Consider the following 18,332-nt stretch of genomic DNA (forward strand, 5'->3'; position numbering starts at 1 on the left):
TTGGTTTTAGAAAACCCAGTTTATTCAAATGTTAATGGTCAATTTTAACCTCATTTGAAAAAGGCCAGATTGGCAGCCATTTGTTGCCACTCCACGTGACGTCACAGGGATCTAGATACAATAAGAGTAGTCAGGAGTTTTACTTCGTCTGAGATTACCAATGCAGGTATGAGGCACAGATCTCAGGGAAACATCTCTTAGTTACCTATTAACAATTTAAAATTGCCTATGGTCGGAAAGTTTCCTTCGTTTGATAGGGTATTAAAAATGCTCATTTAAGCCAATTGCTACTCTGCTACTTGCTAGCAGTCTCCATCGCAGCGGCACTAATGCCTCGCACCAAGGTGGCAGCCGGAATCAGAATGACATCACACGGGCTTTTCCCAGCATTCATACTTACAATTAGCTATTGTGTTTTTGCGCACAAAATTTTCACTTTTCATTTAATCACAAAAAATAGATATCGTCATTTAAAAATCTAAATGAGTGATATACTTACTCCAGGAGTAATAATCTTTCGATTAAGGCAATCAAAAAATTACAGGAAACCACACTGTTCTTTCTAATAGTTGTGCCAACACAAGACAAAAATGAAGGTATCAGTTCTTCCATTAATTTACAAGACCGAAAACTTATCAGAACGCCCCTAGTTTACAAAAAGGCACCTACAAAATAATCAAAGGAAGACAAACTTTGTTGAAGAATACTACAGCAGATTTTGCACATTTGAAGTTTTATTTAGAGAATCAATAGTTGAAGACAAGGATTCTGGGTTTTTTATCACTAACTTTTAATGAATATTTATTATGTGAAACATGATTAATATAACGAAATTGCAAGACAGAATTTTGTACAGAAAATAATTGATCTGAAATACAAAAAAGTCATAGCTCATCAGGGACAAACTAATTCATCACTTTACAATCACCAAAGAGTCTAAACATTTAATACTACCAATGATCAACTATCAGTATGTAATAGCCGACAGTAATGTTGAACTCAGTTACACACAGAACATTAAGGATTTTGATCATCATCTTAAAATCCCTAACTATTGTTTTACACCTTCAAAAGGCTAGTAAGCTACACCAAAATACAATTCAAAACATTTTACACATGAGGTATAGACACTTCATCAATAATACAACACCAATGTGGCTCACACTGTACATGGTAACCTCCACAAAGATTAAATATGCTAAATTACTACATAATAACATTTCTTTTCACAAAAGTTTACATTGCAATTATATGTACAAAAAAATTAAAACTGGGAATGTTTTCCATTCGTCTTCCAGCATTCAGAGAATACTTCACAAGTCATCTATGCCAGTTCCCTGAAAAGGTAAATACGCATAAAATAAAATAAAATAAGATTTAGTACTTATTAATACCATTTTATATGTTTAGCTGCATTGAGATTGTTTTGATGAAGATGTACAAATATTGATTAAATGCAACTGCCTAAATAAATTCCATTTTTGATTATTTCAGTGAAGGGATGAATATTAAGACCAAAAAATTGAAGTAAAGCCAAAACTCTATGTTTAGCTTCATATATCAGCAATTATTATTATTAAGGTATCATCAATGCAGCTTGACAAAATATCTAAAGTTCCAACCAACAACTTCAGTCCGAAATCAAACAAAATTCAGAAATATATTTCAGCCTTGTGTCATCTGGAGGCCACATGTTGGTCTTTGGATGAATACCCAAAAGAGTGGAATAAATAAATGAAATAATTAAAGACGTCAAACCAGTTTTGGTTGTGGTCGAAATCTTGTGCAAAATCAAGTTAGATACAGCTACCTCAGTTCTTTTTTCAGATAGGTCCCTGCATCTATGGCCAGCACTTAAAAACAACTGCTGATCTAGGTGTTAGGACATTAGAGAAGTGGAGTGCTAGTTTATTCAGACATGCATTTACTGGTTCTCAAGCTTGAAATGACGGTGGAGTGCATAAGGAATTCAACGTGAATATCAATTAGAGGACCTTGTTTCTCATTCTTTACCTTTCAATGGCAGGGATGTTAAATATAATAAATAATATACCATCAAATACTGAGATAATTTAATAGACCCAGATTTGAATATCAGCAAGACATTTACCCCGAGTAATTATTTTCTATTCATACCTCAAAAAAATTTCACAACAAAGGCTTACCCATTGTTTTGCCATCAATATCAGTGTGCGATTTGAGAGTTTCGGCCCGATGAGAGGGTTCATTTGAGCAAGGTAACAGCAAAACCAACTGTAAAGAGTCCAAAGTATTAGTATTAAGCACAGTCTACCCTAAGCTTCAACATGTATAGGTACCACTTATTTCAAGAGGCTTTTCCCTCTGTTACACCTTTAAGCCAATAATTAAATCTATCTTTCAATTTCCATCCATCAACTGTCACTAACTGCTGGGCAGCACCTTTCATACACATGAATGACAAGAGATAATTAAAAATAACCTTGAAAATTGAAGTTATTTATATAATAATACCATGCAATTCTCTTAGCATAGCAATTTAAAAAAAGCAAAATAGCCAAATGACATTATTCTATTCAGCAAGAACCAAGTATTTTGACATGGCAATGAATTTTTAACTCTTGCATCCAACTAGACCCTCTTCACTTTATCTTTGCAGCTGAATGGGTGTGGCTAAAAGAAAAGGGGGTGACTGCAGGGAAAGTTTCTCGACATCTGACTTTTCCTTTGTCAATCAGGAGACAGCAGGTGTGGCTTAGTGCTTCAGAAATTTAGTCACCATCAGACCTCCGGTGTATTAACATCATTATTATTATATGCTCATGGGGCAGTGTTACCAAACCTCATGCATTCTCCTTGTATGCCTCCGACCAACTGTACTGCATTCAGCATGGTAGCAGACTATGCCATGGGCTTGTGTGAAGGTATCGTCCTCAATACCTAACAAATATTGGTAAGATTAGGTCTATTGTCTTGGTGCTGGGCCCAAAATACCTGTGGCCACCCATGATTAACACATTTGCTGTGGCAAACGAGTGCGAAAATTCCAGAGTTAAAATCATTCACCTTGACCAGGATTATAACCTGGATCTCCTAATTACCAGTTGACTGCTTTAGCACTTAAGCTAGGAGTTGAGCTACCGAGGTGCTGTGACAACTAGGGTGGCTAAGTACATTTGGCAACATTAAGTTCGCTCCTAGTATTTCTCTCAGTATTACCCTTCCCACATCAGAAAATCCCTCTGAGTGTGTCCGGGCTACAACGAAATGCACCCTACCCCACTCGCATTAGCCACATCCGCTCACCCGCAAACATGAAGTGAACATATTATAGCTAACAGAAACACATGGATTGCTAGCTTTTTAATTATTCGACTTGAGAAATGTAAAAGTACGCATATGGAAATGAAAAAACTAGATTCATATTTTTCCTAAGGCACTCCATTTCATCACACTGACCTCAGCACTCCAGGCCCCAGCTGGTACCCCAGTATGAAAGTGAACACTTAATGGGTTAATGCAATATAAGTAATAATAGTGAGGGAAAACTGCTTCGTATTCATCTAATTTACTCAGCAATAGTAGGCACAGAGAGGTAATTTAAATTGTAAAGGAGGAGCATTAATTTAAATAGAATATCAAAGAGGACTCACGGAATCCCAACCCCTTCTGGGTTTTAATGGAGACATTAGGTATATACTGATGTATAATGGATAATGCAATATGAAGATAAACACCCAATACATTTATAATGAATCCTGGAGGATAAGATCAGGAGGTAGATGCGGGCCACGACTTTGGAATCCTCACTCCAGAAGCTATTTATTTCCACATTCATTTACTGTCGTTCACCAGGTAAGAAGGCTAAATAAGTATTAAACTAGATTGAAGTTAACATGGGCGACCCTGCTTTCAAGAAATAGCGGTGGAGCTCTTCATTTTAATGACAGAACCAAATCCACAACGCAAATAAGTATTCGGCCAAGTTGAAGGACGTATAGTGTGCAACACATTGACGACAATAAAACATGAAGATAAATTACCGGGAACAAAGCGCATTCCTTCGCCAAGAAGAATCAATGCTAAAATATGTCAAATATACCGAAAATCTACTCACAATATCCAACAACAGGCGGCCGTTAACATCAGAATGACTTGAAGAAGCCTAAAAAACAATAAGTACTCTATTAGTGATATCAACTTCTCTCATCCAAGCCACGGTCGAATTCATACAAAATAAAACCTTACCCTCTATTCGGCCCTTTCGGTATAACAAATGGCAGCACACACCCAACCACCAGCCAAAATAACGTCAGGATTGCGATGGGAATAGCAGAAGCACTCATTTTGGCAGTAAAATATGTCCACCATGTATTGAATCACATGATAAATACGAATAACGATATCGTGACGTCAGGAGCAGCTCAATCAATGTGACCAATGTGACCAATATTACAAATTAGTCTCAGGTGTTAGTACACGAATATTATATTAGTCCTCTTGGATTAATAATAATAAGCAAATTTGCATTTTAAGTAGTTAGAATTAGTTCGGAAAAATAGGAAACATTGTAAGGATTGAAGTACTAATGTAAATTAAGTATTTAATGTTCTTCGGGTATGAAAGTGAGCGTGATTCCGGCGAACATAAAACTTCTCAAATATTTATGGAATCAAGCAAATATATCAATCTTACAACAAGTATTCACATTCTGATCGATTCAGGTTTCATTAGACGATATTACTTTTTTATTTCTGAGTTACTTATTTCATCAATTTTTTTGGTTGGCTACTATGGTAAAAAGAAGCAGACGTTCGAAACATATCTTTTGCAGTGGATTACAGTGTCCGGGAGCCGTAGTTTTGTCGAATTTTAGACGCGGATTTTTTATGCAGGATGCATTCTGCAGTAAGAGCTAGAAATTTGGCTATGCTACGTCGTATTCCATATTTTGGAATAAAGTACATGTCATCTGGTCCCAAGATAGCTGTGGTAAGTCTTCTCATATACATCCGAGGTCTTTTCAGTGTTTTACCGGTCATGCTGTACTTTTTATAGCGAGCGCACGGAGATAGGGCATTTTGGATGAAGGCAAGATTTTTACCGGAGGAAATTCCCTGTATGTATTCCTTTTAATTCTGTTTTTCAAACATTTGAAATTCTTTAACGCGAGGCGTTTAGTTTTTATTTATTCCCTTTACAGTGCGCAAAATTTAAATGTGAAAACAGTATCATTAGGTAGGAAGCAGACGATACCTACCAGAAAGTAATTCCCTTTTCGTTGTTTCCTATAGGACCAGGAAATTTCACATACTGGTAATATATTTGCGCTGCCGTGTAAACAGTGGTTTTCATTGTAGTTGCCGAACTTGTTTCATTTCGTGCCAGTAATATTTATTTATATTTAATATTTATCGTTACGCTCGCTTAATGCTATATCTCAATAGCACTCTATTTATTTCAAACCGTTATCAAAGTTAATACTTAGGCTGAAAATTTGTAGTCGCATCTTGTTTTTAAGCCGTGTTTACTAGACATTTTTCTGTCCTCTGTTTCACTGACAATGAATGTAGATGATGAATAAAATCTTCTCGGGTTAAGCACCGGGTCAGGCTTTTTGAGGCCTCAAAAAGCCTGACCCGGTGCTTAACCCGAGAAGATTTTATTCATTCGATTCGCCGGGAAAAACTACGATCATTTAGTGTAGATGATGTATGAGAGTAGATATTTTTAATAGTTTGTTCTACTTTTGTCCGGGACGGTTATAAATTTAAGAAGATATTTGCTGTTGATGGAAAAGATGTTAGTTTAGAGGTCTTGTCGATTTATGAACTTGCGTAATGTGAGTCGTATTTTTGTGGTGGGCCAGCGCATTCCCACCTCGGGCGTATAAAAGGTAGAATTGTCGTTAATTCGTATGGTATAAATTATGTTTAAATGTTTTCTAGAAGTCGTATGATAGCCGTTGTATTTCACAAATGTCGTGTTGAAAACTCTGTGACAACCTCATTGATTGTTTTGTTCCGGCATAATACAACCAATAAGATACCATAGGAATTTGGTATGTCCGGCATACATACAGGGATAATCTATACGAATATTAGTGTTGATGCAAATGGTGAGTTTGCGGTAGGATTCAAGCACTTACGATACAGTACAAATGAACAAATACGCGTAAAGAGTTACTGAATAGCCAAGACGGCCGTGGAATAGCCCTGCAGATGACAACTAAATGTGTCGTTTCCCACCAGATGGCTCTGTTATCAACTTGTGCGAATGCATGAACGAAATTAGAACAGGTTCTATTTTCCGTTCACGCGTTCATGCATTTGTACATTTTGGGGTGGTTACACGGTGAATTTTTCCGTTCATTCTCGCGTTCATACATTTAGACATTAACCCGTACGGGTTAATGCACCGTGTAACCAGGCCTTAAGAACCTGTTCTGGAAACAGTTTTTAGGACACAATTGTGTTCAAGCATTCAAATCAAATGACGACCAGCTAGTACTTGATGCTAGCTCACCGTCGATGTGCACTCCTAAGTAAATGTAGTTCCAAGAGCTGATAGGGTCAATTGCATTCTATTACGTATTATTTGTTGGAAGCTATTTGTGTTTGGATTACGCAGTGTCCAAAACAGTTCAAATATGCTTGCTGTTGTATGTTCATAGTTACTGAAAAGAACGGGAATTTATTTCATAAGCCTAATCTGATGAGAACATACCTTATAATCAGAATACATGTGGATTGTTAATTTTACAGTTTATGTTATTTTATATACTTGTAGGTCCTATCTGGTAATGGAGTCTACGACGGGACTGAAATCCACGAAGCTTGTGCCACTCTCTCTCACTTGACACGTGAGGGAGCTGAACCATTGTGTTATGCTCCAGATGTGAATCAGATGCATGTTGTGAACCACTTTAAGGTAATTATATACCTTATCTCATATCCCTCTTAAGATTAATTTTTGGATTTGGATATGCAGTCCTAGGACCTAGAGATCTGGTAATTTCTTCGAGAGATTTTTTATGAGAACAATGTGAGACATGGAAAAGGTCTGAAATGAGGATTTTAGGGAAAGTATGATACATTTAACAGTCTAACAACTTCAGACCTGTTTTGTGTGTCACATTATTATTATTTTAAGAAAAGTCCGAGACCTGGTGATGTCTCATAAGTTTCTCAGAGGAAGTATTAATGAAAAGCGGAGCGATTCTGTATAGTAATAAGTTGGTCAATTTTTCTATAAAAAAAGGTGGCAGAAGACTGGTGTGCCCAAGATAGGCTCGTCAACAAAAATTATGGTAGGAACACATTTTGCCATAGGAGTACCACAGGAGAAAATTAGCTATACATACATACCTCCTACTGTTGGCAGTTAAAGGCAGTAGGAATGGTATGCCAATTTTTTCAAACAAAATTGCCCAAGAAAAAAAATGTGTTGCATTACTTATTGAGCTCACCTCGTGTATTAGAAATTTTGAGGCACCAAAATTGATATATAAGTGTTATTTGACAATTATGTCTATTCTTGACCATAGCTGGAACGGCGTTCCGGCGTGTTCCGGCACTGGTGAAATACATATGTGCTTTATTGGCTATAGATTACGGCAGGAAAAAAAAACATCAGAGAAAGCTCCATTTAATTGAAAGGTGGACAAAAGAGGAACTTTTTAGAGGACCTTATTACACTCCAGTGGTAGCCTGAGATGGATTTAAAATCCTGTTACAAAATATTATTGACTAAAGAGGCACAATGGTAGCTAGAATGAAGAACTCGAATGATAAATTAGAAGGTTTCAGGTCAATTTGAGACCACATTGTGGCGAATTGCATTCAGCGTTAAATGCTGTGCTCTGGTATCATGGTAGATGACCGGATTGCTGATTTCAGAGGAAAATGTCCATTTAAAGTCAAAATAAAAAGTAAACCTGGTTGTTATGGAATCAAGCCCTGGGTATGTGCTGATTTGGAAATGTATTATATTATTTCTTCTCAAGTTTACAGTGGTATGATTGCAAACAAGAAAGATAAAAATCAAGGGCAATGGGTTGTAAATGACCTAGTACGCTCCTAATATGGGACATGGTGTGGGATTACAGGTGACAATATCTTTACTTCAATTCCACTAGCTCATATACCATTTGAAAATAAACTTATATTCACTCTTATGAAGAGATACTCTTCTGTTCTTTGTTCTGTTCTTCTATAGATGATCCTTGTCAGTATCCTCAACTCATGTGTAGTAAGGCTTACAATCCTAAAGTCTTCGCAGTTCTCCACAGTTCATTATAATCCCAATTCCTAAGAGGAAAAGAGCGTAGAACTGCGAAGATTTTATGATCATAAGCCTGACTACACATGCATCGAAGATTCTGGCAAGGATCATCTATAGACGAACAGAACGAAGAGCAGAAGAGTATTTGAATGATGACCAATTTGGATTCAGAAAAAAGCAGAAGCACAATGGAAGCAATATTGGCTCTTAGGCTGCTCATAGAGAAGAGATTGGAAAAGAACAAGCCAACATTTGTTGCATTTGTGGACTTATAGAAGGCATTTGACAATCTGGATTGGAACAGAATGCTTGGAATCCTAAAAGAAATTGGAGTTCTCTACAATGACAGAAGAATCATTCCCAGTGTTATACATAAACCAAGTAGCGGTGATTCTATCCGGGCCCAGCTGTGAAGAAGCAAGAATTAGGAAAGGATTGAGACAAGGCTGTTCTTTGTCACCTGCAATATTCAACGTTTACATTGAGAAAGCAATTAATGAAATCCACATAACCGCTCATCTCCTATTCTCCAATTCTCATTCTTAGTATAATTTATATCATTTAAAAGAGATATGGTGCTGAATTACAAGAAAGACTAAAATACAACAAATAATTTATGATTTATAACTTAATGCTAATATATCAGTTTGAAAATAAAATATCTGAAATAGTTCTTGTTAAAGTCTTGTATTGTCAAAAATTTTCTCATAAATCCTTTCTCGTGAATGTTTCTAAAAAGTCTCATGGAAATATTTTTTCAAGGTCTGTTTCTTAGGAATGGTCAACCTCAAGATGTTTCTTTGTGTTGGTGGAGTTTTCCGTAAAATTTTCATATATATTTTGTTTCATTATTTTCAATTCTAGTATTAATGATGATATGTCTCCTCAATTTTTTCTTTTGATCTCGGAACATCTCTTGATTACAAAATGTCCTGGAATGAGCACATTACATACATCAGTGCCTTATATCTGGGCCATTTTTTTAAGTACTTAATTGGTGGGCAAATAAAATAATAAATAAATGTTTTTATGTTAAAATTTTCAATTTTCAATTCAGGGTGAACCAGCTGAAAATGAAAGTCGAAATGTTCTGATTGAATCAGCTCGTATTGCCAGAGGCAATATTAAGCCATTAAGTGAACTGAAAGTTGCTGAATTAGATGGAATTGTATTTCCAGGTGGTTTTGGAGCAGCCAAAAATTTGTGAGTCTCATTTATATTTTGTTTTTAATGTTTAAATTCATACCTCTCTTGTAATTGTAGTCTTTATTTAATTTATTTCATCATGTCATTTTTTAAATTAAAATTGCTAATTGTGGGAGAAGAAAGTAGGAGAAACATGTAAGTATAGAAATCAATGAAAATATTGAAGCTGGTGTCTATAGGCATGGTCGTGGGGCATGGCTTTTTGGTGGGCATAAATATTTAGATGTGCAGTTATACCCATTTCCTCAAGTACCAACTCTGTTTTTCTGTCACCTCACTTAAATTATTTCCCAGATTCAGGAGAGACTGTGTTACACACCTTTATCATATGCATAATTGGATTCTCTATTGCAGCAAACCAATAAAATGAATAGTACATATTGGTATGCAGGGGTATTGGAGGACGACTGATTGATAGACAATCCTTTTCTCTAGGTAATCAGGGCTCCAATGATAATAATGATTTACTACTAATTATGCTGTATATTTCATTGAATATGTATGGTAATTAAATAATTTCTTATCTTTGGCTGAATTCCAATCCTCTTTGGGGCATATGTACTAAGTATATTAAAATTACACAGTTTCTGGAAGTTGCGTCACATTTTTCGACTTTTGTACCTCTCGACCAAAGCAAGCCACAATACGGCTGTAACAGCAAAGGAATATTATGGAGTTGGTCCAGCCTAACTAAAGAAAGATGGGAGGCACAGGCCAAATGAATTACAATGCTTTTTTTATCAATCTACCCTTTTAGTATTTGAAGTACTTGTACCGGAACTTGCCACAGTGAAAAATTAACTAAGTCACCTGCAATACATAATTGGTGCAAAAATTCTGCAGAGAAAAAGAATCATTAGCCTTGACCAGGATTCGAACCCAGATCTCTCGATCTCCAATCGAATGCTTAAACCAGTTAAGCTGCTGAAGCATCATTCCCCTCTGTGGAAATTTGTGGACTATACTGGACAAGATGGAGGAGACTTCTGAGCATGTTATGTGACTAGAAGTTTAATTCGTGCACTCTGCATCACAGCTGAGGAGCAAAGCCCGAACTCTGAACACTAAGAGGTGTTCGCTCATCACTGTTTTAAGTATACTGGGACATGCCACTGTGAAACCTGCAATGCGCAATTGGTGCAAAAATTTCTGAGAGATAAGCCTCCGGAGAGACTCCATTGCTGACAGTGGCCTTGATGTATACACAGTAAACTCTTTGTGTAACAAATTAGTATTTGTATGTGCTTAGCAGGTTGCTGTTTTGCAGAATGAAAAGTCTCTCCAGTCAATGGCTTCTGATGACGGGAGTACTTTTGGGATATTAGCCTAGAAAGAAACTCCTTCAGAGGTCACTTAGTAGAAAAATTATATTATAATAAATAATAACTAGTGTTTTCCACATATCTTTGTTAAAATTTATTTTATATTAATACATGTTATTTCATCCTTGTTTGATTTCAATGGAATATGATGCAACCTCTCCATTCATTTCTCAATCCCCAAAAAACCTTTTTGAAACCTCCAACCTTTTGTATACTTCTCTTAACTCATTTTTTCCCTCTCCCTGTTATTATGTGTCTATAGCCACATTTTTCAGTACTTCATGTCCATAAGTTTTTGAACAGTTGCCATGACACACAGCCATTGAGACTATGATAATACATAAATAATTTCACTCATTCAAATGGGGAGGATTGGTGCTTTGTTTGGATAACTTTTTTTGTTTTTAACCTATAATACCCAAGAAAGCAAGTCTATGAACTTGAACTTCGAATTAGGTCACCCAAACATCGTAGGGGTGTAAGTAATCCAATTAATTGATGAATTATGGAAATTTCTTTGTGATCACTCCCGATTCCACGGCAGATTTCGAATTTTCCTTTAATACTGCTGATTGGATGTGCTTCCAAGAAAATATCGAATACCCCACTATTTTTCATCCTTCCTCTTAAACTGTAAATTGTGCACACAATCTGGCATTGGATATTCATTTTATATAGGGAGTCGTAAGTGAACAAAATTTCTTCACTGACAATGCTGGTATATTCGGGCTGTATACCTTTAGCCCCTAAATTACAAATTTTGTAGGATAAAGGATGAATAAATGGGTGGTAACACACTCTTAGAACCCTTCGAGATCAAATATCCATGACACACTGAAATATATTGAATAAGAAGGCATAGTTGGCCATGCTGGCTCTCATGCTTCTAATATGCTGCACAGCTCATAGCAATGCTGAATTAGATGTGTGAAAGCAATGCTATTGGTTCCAGAAATTCTTAGGATAATGTAGTATTTGGAAGTGAAATTGCATGTAAACACACAGTGACATTATATCTTAGTGAAAAATTACACTATAGAGTTTACATAATTTTCCTAGCTTAAGCACATCTGCCGATTTTGTTATGGAGAGGTTTTGTAATTATATATAGATGCAAAAATAATGCGCATTAAATTTTATTTAATTTTCAAAATGAACTGCAATTTTGATAGCCAATGATTCTTGCTAACATACGTCATCGTTTCCCTGTACCTATTTACGGCAGAATTATTTGAAAATGTGACCACTTATACAAAAGTATAACTCATTATATTTGTTCAGGGAAGTATCTGCAGAGTAGCCAGCCACGCACCTTTATGGAGTCATCCACAAGTGTACTTACAGTTCAAAAATTCCGCAGAGGATAAGTCATTCACCTTGAATACTTGAGTGGGATTCAAACCTGGATGTTGTGAATTTGTGCCCGGTGTTCTATCACCAAAGGCATCTTCATCCTCAGTGAAGTTATATGGGCTTTAGAGGACAAGGTGGTTTATGGTGTACATACAATGAAACACAACCTGCTAGTGCAAAAAGCACCATAGTCCTGGGTCCAGACCTTAGGTAGCTAGATCTGCTATTAGGCTTAGGTGTGATGGCTTAATGGGTCCTCATGTATTACCTACCTTTGTGCTTGGTAATTCAATCCATGATTTTAGCTTTCTTAATTAAATTGTTTTATTTAACAGCTTAGCTTTTATTTGAAAACATTGAAAAGGGTAATAATAACTTATTGATGCTTACCTATATAAGAATTAAATACCTTACTTTCTCTGCTATCTAGGGGTGGAAGAAAATAAAATTGTTGATGTTTGTGTTTTTAAAAACTCTTGTTACTGGAAAAAATGTACCAACTGAGCAAAATTAAGTACCCATGTTTGAATCAAGCGGTTGAACTAAAACTTTTGGGATAAAATTTATGAATGTGTATGATTTCTGAAATACCTATATAATTTTAGTGATAAAAATTGCCATGAATTATTGGCTGTAATACATTTTATGCTACATTTATATTTTTGTTGAGTAGGCATTAGTTCGAATTGTAGTTGATGTAAGTATATTGATTTACAGGAGTGATTTTGCTGTGAATGGTGATGCATGTAAATTGAATCCTGATGTGAGTCAAGTAATTGAGCAGTTTCATGCATCTAAAAAGCCTATTGCACTTTGCTGTATAGCTCCTGTTCTTGCAGCTTCTGCAATTAAAGGTGTTACCATAACTTTAGGAAAAACAGGTATATTATAATATTATTTGATAAAGGATCTGTTTATTACAAATATTATTTTCCTCTGGTTGAAATTTGGGAATTTTCACCTGTGTAAATGACATGGTTTTCTTCCCTTCAGATGATGGAAGTGGTAAATGGCCCCATGCAGGTGCTATTGATGCAGCTAAAAAAATGGGGGCCAACATGGAAATGAAGGTGAGTGGTTCCTCCATTGTAGTTCAGAACTTGCATTAAAATCTGGTTGACCTTGATTTCATTCTTCATTTAGTGCTAGAATTAACCAAGACTGACAGTTGGAAGTTGGCAAAGGACTAATTAAAATCTAGTTGGCTTAGACTTGGTTTCAAATGTTTTAGTGAGAGAGAGGATATGGCTAAAGCAAGTGGGAGTGAGCGGAGTTTCTTTTGCATGTGACTTTCTCGTAACTTGAGTTCATGTAGAGGTCAAATATCTTTGCGACTGAGAGGCAGGCCCAAGTTTATTGGGGGATGAGGGTTGAGCTTCCTGAAAACTAACCAAAATGCGAGAGAATAAATTTATTGTACTTTTACAATTGCTTGCATTCCCCATTTTAGGCGTTTTCTCGAAGCAGGTCTTCAAAAATGGATCTAGCATCACAAGAAATATGAAAATGGAATTGAAAGAGTGTAGGACATGGTATTTGGCTTTGGTGGAAGATTAAAGAGTTAAAATTTTATCTTTTCGTTCAGGCTTTGGCAAAAAATCATCAATCCTTAGTCAAATTTATGATTCAACCTATGGTTACTAAAAATTAGTTTATTCGTGGAAAATAATTAGGATAATCAGTATGCATGGGTACATGTAATTATGTACTTAGGCTATTGACCCTGTGATATCAAAATCAATATTTTTTTTTTGGGTGGAAGTATGAGATCATTTGAAGCAGCCACTAAAGGACTCTACCATTCCCTCATAATGTTTATCATTGTCAATTTTTGTTAATATTTGTAGTATAATTTTTTTAACAATCGTTCTCTCTGATTACAGGGTGTAATGGAGGCATGTGTGGACAAGAAAAATCTTATAGTCACATCTCCTGCTTTCATGTATGATGGAAAATTTCATGAGATATATGACGGAATAGGTGTCATGATTAAAGCCCTCATTGCGCTAGTGCGTAAATAATTTAAGATGAAGTGATTGTGATATGAAGTTCATTTCCTCTTATGACAGCGATGAAGAAATGATGTTGGACTAAGCAGCCAGAATTCATTTGCCTCAGGTGGGATTTTGTGGATTAATGTCTATGCAGTAATTAAACATTGTAGCCTAATTGAAATTTTTAGCAACTATGATGCTTATGTCAGACCCATCTAGTTTATTAATAATGCTCATTACACCTTTAGTAAGGTAAATGACATTGATGAACATGAAAAAGGTCATCATGGATGGTAAAAAGCAATTACCTCACTATGTTAGCCATTAGGCTGTGGGAGTTCATTATTTTAGCTGCCAGTCCATGCAAAAGACTCCTCCTGTGCAGGAGGCCCCCCCTGCCATGAGGGTTGGTCTGGTAGAGGTAAGCCCCTTAGCGATCCTTATGATGAGGGAAAGTGCCCAAGTGCAAGATATCCTGGTGGCAATAAAAATTTTGGGTAAATGCCACGGTCAGCGTGCATAATGTATAAAAAGTTCCCGCACTCAAAGGGTTAAAGGCATGTGAAATTAAAACTATATTTTGAATATAATGGAATTGTTGGTGAATGATGGACTGGCATTTGAATATGAATCACTGTTTGTAATTTTTATTCGATATTTTTCTTTCCAAGCCTTCCAAAAATGCCCATGTGTTTGAATCTAGTGGAAGAATTCCACTGTATTATTGAAGTCTTTCCAGAATACATACATATTTTTGTAGATAACCACTTTTTATTTATTAAGTATTTATTTCTCACCTTCGATGATTGACATGGTTGCATCAGGGATTTTGCTTTATGAGGAGATGTATTTCGTTTACATTTATTGCATGATCTGCATGTTAGGATAAAAGTGATTGAACTAACTACGGCCGTTGAACAGTTGAAAGACACTTAGGTAATTCCCCAGGGCCATACTCTTTGGTGGGCAAAGTTTGGGGTGAGAATTATAAGGCTGACAAGGGGGGTAATACCTGGAAACAAGCTAAAACACTATGATATTAAACAAATGCGCAGCTCACTCATGCACCTAGCAGATTTGCTCTAAGGAGCAAATGTCTGCGTAGAACACATGCATGCACTCACACAGGTTTGTCCTCTCCCTTACGACAGTGACCTACTCACACACAAGAAATAGATAAAATAATAAAATTGAGAAAAACACGCTCACAAGAGCAAACCTGCGAGGTGTGTGACTGTGATATCGACTGTCATTGTAAAATTATGGTATCTTGTATTTAAAATTGGCTGGTTCCTGTGGGCAATCAAGGTAAGAGACCTTTTTGGTTCAAGTATTTTTCCTTGATTGGTTGATTTAAAGTTCACTCACCTGGTTAGACCTGAAGACTTGTTCTTTTCAACTTACTTCTTCATTTCAAAAGAAGTCATCTTGATGTAGATATTACTTTAAGTGGTTTAATATATTTATCATTTTATTTGAAGTGATAACTCTGTAGGCAGTTTCTTAAATTTACTGTCTTTGTTGCCTAAGGTAAAGATTGATTGATCTGGTATTCCTGGGAAAATTGAGTAAATAAATAAGACAATTTCTTTAGTTTTTATTACCTTAAAAAATCTTTATTTTCATTTAAATATGAATAATCTAAGTCTAAGGTTGCATTCACAAATTGAAGCATTGTAATACTAAATCATTTTTATATACATAATTTGCATTCTTCTGCACATGTTTTGTGTATTATTGGAAGGATATTCAATCACATTATCTACAAAAGAAGTAAAAATCAACAAACAACAAAATAACAACATTAGTGTGGGCCACATAAAATTAGGACTTCAATTTTAGAAGATCTCCATGAGTGAAAAGTAGAAAAGTTCTCTACTTTTTGTAGGTTTCAGCTTAAACACTTATTTTGTTGAATCTTGTTTGCACATGTGCCATAATGCTTGGTGTTCAATATGTTGTTTTACAACCACTGAATTTCAGATAAATGAATTTAGTTACAGTTTTCTAATGATTTATGGGTAATTTTCATCATGGAGTAGGGCAATTTGGGGAAAAATTACATGGGGCTCTTGTTAGTTTTTGTTTTCTTAGCTTTTATGCAATAGAAGCTCTATTTGCCTCAACAAGATGGGCAAAACATGAGGGGCAGACGTCAAAGGTGAAGCTGAGTAAAGTTTCTGGAGAGGTGTCCAGCAAACTTGGTCTGCAGGGTGTCACCATCATGTTTCATTTCTGCTGTTTGGTTTTTCATCACTTGGATGAGTAATGAACGAGATTTTATTACACAGGTACATAACTGAACAAGAGAGAGTATTCTCTTGTAACAGATATTGTTTGTCCATATGGCAATGAACCATCAATTGATTTAAGGCCGAATCACATTAATAATCTCTTTTGCCTCTTGACATAAATGTGAAAGAAGGCTTTGTCTTTTTGGGACTAATCAGCTTGGTATGAGTTGTTCTGCTCTTCACTGTTTCAACTTAGAGCTAAAAGTGGCTCCTGATCCTTGGATAGCCTCTTTTCCTTTGTACTCACCCACTTACCTTTCTCCTTAATCAGAGCCAGTTTCCTCTTTCCAAGAGATAATCTGTTAACTTTTTTCTGAGGCTCCTCATCTTTTGACGGGCCAACATCCAGGAGTTTTAACTTTTCGTTTATGTTATTTGGTCGTGGTGCAACCTTAACTACTACCATATGAGGCAGATCACCTTCATCTTCATCGCTATCATAATTAGCATCACCCAAATCCTCTTCTTCATTGCCACCCTCCCCATCCCAGAGTGCCACGTCATCCCTTGCGTACTTGTCCTGCCCCTGAGACTCTGATTCCTCGCTTCCTTCTTCACCATCAAGCAGACGTAGCCTTTCAATTATGTTGCGAGGTGGACTGTGTTTTTGTGGGACCCCATCTGTGCTAGAGCCATTCTTTCCTGCACCATTGTCCTCTCCACTTCCGTTCTGATTGGCTGCATAGACTACAACCAATTGTGAGAATGCTGGCTTAGGAGCTGTGATATCAGCAAAGTCCCTAAAGTCAGCAAAGTGCTCTCTTCCTGGGCGGGGCCTGGGATTGGAAGGCAAGCCCCTGTATCCATTGGAATGGTAGGATGGTCCGCTGTGACCATTGCCATATGGGTCATTGTAGTAACTTCCTCGCAGTTCACTGGCACTCTTGTCTTTCTCATCGTAGTATGTTCCTCCCCTTATGACTGCAAAATTTCCTGAACCAAGGAGGCCTGTATGCTTAGAGTCAGTGTTTGCTGATGCCTGTTGTTGCCGGGCTGAGTGATAGCTAAGCTTGGCTCGAGGTGGCTGCAGAATGGGTGGTGGAGGCCTATATTTTAAAAATGAATCAAATAGTTTTAGCTGCAAAGTATAAGTGGTAATGGCTCCATTTTCTCATGATCATGCTATTTTAATAATTATACAAGATCAATGATGTGATATTACCTGCTAAATATATTGAAAATATTTCCAGTTTGAATGCCAATACTTGTGAGTTGGGTCATCTTTGATTTTTGCATTTATGTATTATATGTATTATGCTTTCAAGCATTTGGAATGCAGTCAGGAAAACTTATTTCCCTTGCGTAACCAATGAAGGTAGCATCTTGTTAATTGGCTGGTATTGGATGGAGGGTTGTTAGCATGTGATGTATTTACCTCGGAGATGATGGTATCCTCATTTGACATGGTGGCATTATGGAGATACTGGGCTTTTATATAGATTATATGTATCCTATTCAGAATGTTGGTGTGAGAGTTAAAAACAATTGAAAAAATTCTGCCAAAAAAGTTGGCTGGAGAAAATCATTCTGAGTATTACTATATTATTTTGACTTTCAATGCTATTTTTCAGTTTTACGTGAATTTAAAGTTGACTTTTGCATTTCAATTTTCTGAGAGTATTTGCGTATCTCGGTTCTTGGGGGATGGTCTGATTTTTGAAAATGTATTATGAAATCATTATCCTTGAAGACTGTAAAGTACCTGACACACACCTTAGTTTTACGATCAAGAGTCAGGATGGAGCGGGTAATTTTTATTTTATTTTTTTTTATTTCCCTCAATAAATAACTTCTACGATATCATATCGAAATGTTCTTGTTTTGTCAAAGTATCGTTTTTTTTGATGACTTACAGGAATCTAGCCATCAGATCATTTTGTTTGCTGAGATGGCTTTTCAAA

General features: G+C 36.2%; 3 protein-coding genes across 3 annotated transcripts in view; 1 reads left to right on the forward strand and 2 right to left on the reverse strand.

Moving 5' to 3' along the window:
* Positions 1-716: 716 nt before the first annotated feature.
* LOC124156005 (V-type proton ATPase subunit e-like) lies at positions 717-4,379 on the reverse strand. The gene is made up of 4 exons (XM_046530286.1): positions 4,228-4,379; positions 4,097-4,144; positions 2,166-2,253; positions 717-1,337 (listed from the first exon to the last, which is right to left on the reverse strand). The coding sequence occupies exons 1-4, from the start codon at positions 4,323-4,325 to the stop codon at positions 1,314-1,316; spliced, it is 258 nt and encodes an 85-aa protein (XP_046386242.1). The 5' UTR covers positions 4,326-4,379; the 3' UTR covers positions 717-1,313.
* A 401-nt stretch (positions 4,380-4,780) lies between these two features.
* Positions 4,781-14,901, forward strand: LOC124156008 (glutamine amidotransferase-like class 1 domain-containing protein 3, mitochondrial). The gene is made up of 6 exons (XM_046530288.1): positions 4,781-4,971; positions 6,769-6,909; positions 9,320-9,465; positions 12,861-13,024; positions 13,137-13,213; positions 14,027-14,901. Exons 1-6 carry the CDS (start codon positions 4,876-4,878, stop codon positions 14,162-14,164), a joined length of 762 nt encoding a protein of 253 aa, XP_046386244.1. The 5' UTR covers positions 4,781-4,875; the 3' UTR covers positions 14,165-14,901.
* Positions 14,328-18,332, reverse strand: part of LOC124156007 — a 182,085-nt gene continuing 178,080 nt past the window's right edge. The window contains exon 4 of the mRNA XM_046530287.1: positions 14,328-17,477. Within this exon, the coding sequence (XP_046386243.1) occupies positions 16,619-17,477 (859 nt within the window). The 3' untranslated portion in view covers positions 14,328-16,618. The remainder of the gene's footprint in view (positions 17,478-18,332) is intronic.

Source organism: Ischnura elegans, chromosome 3, assembly GCF_921293095.1.
Source record: "Ischnura elegans chromosome 3, ioIscEleg1.1, whole genome shotgun sequence".
In the NCBI taxonomy this organism is placed as follows: Eukaryota; Metazoa; Arthropoda; class Insecta; order Odonata; family Coenagrionidae; genus Ischnura; species Ischnura elegans.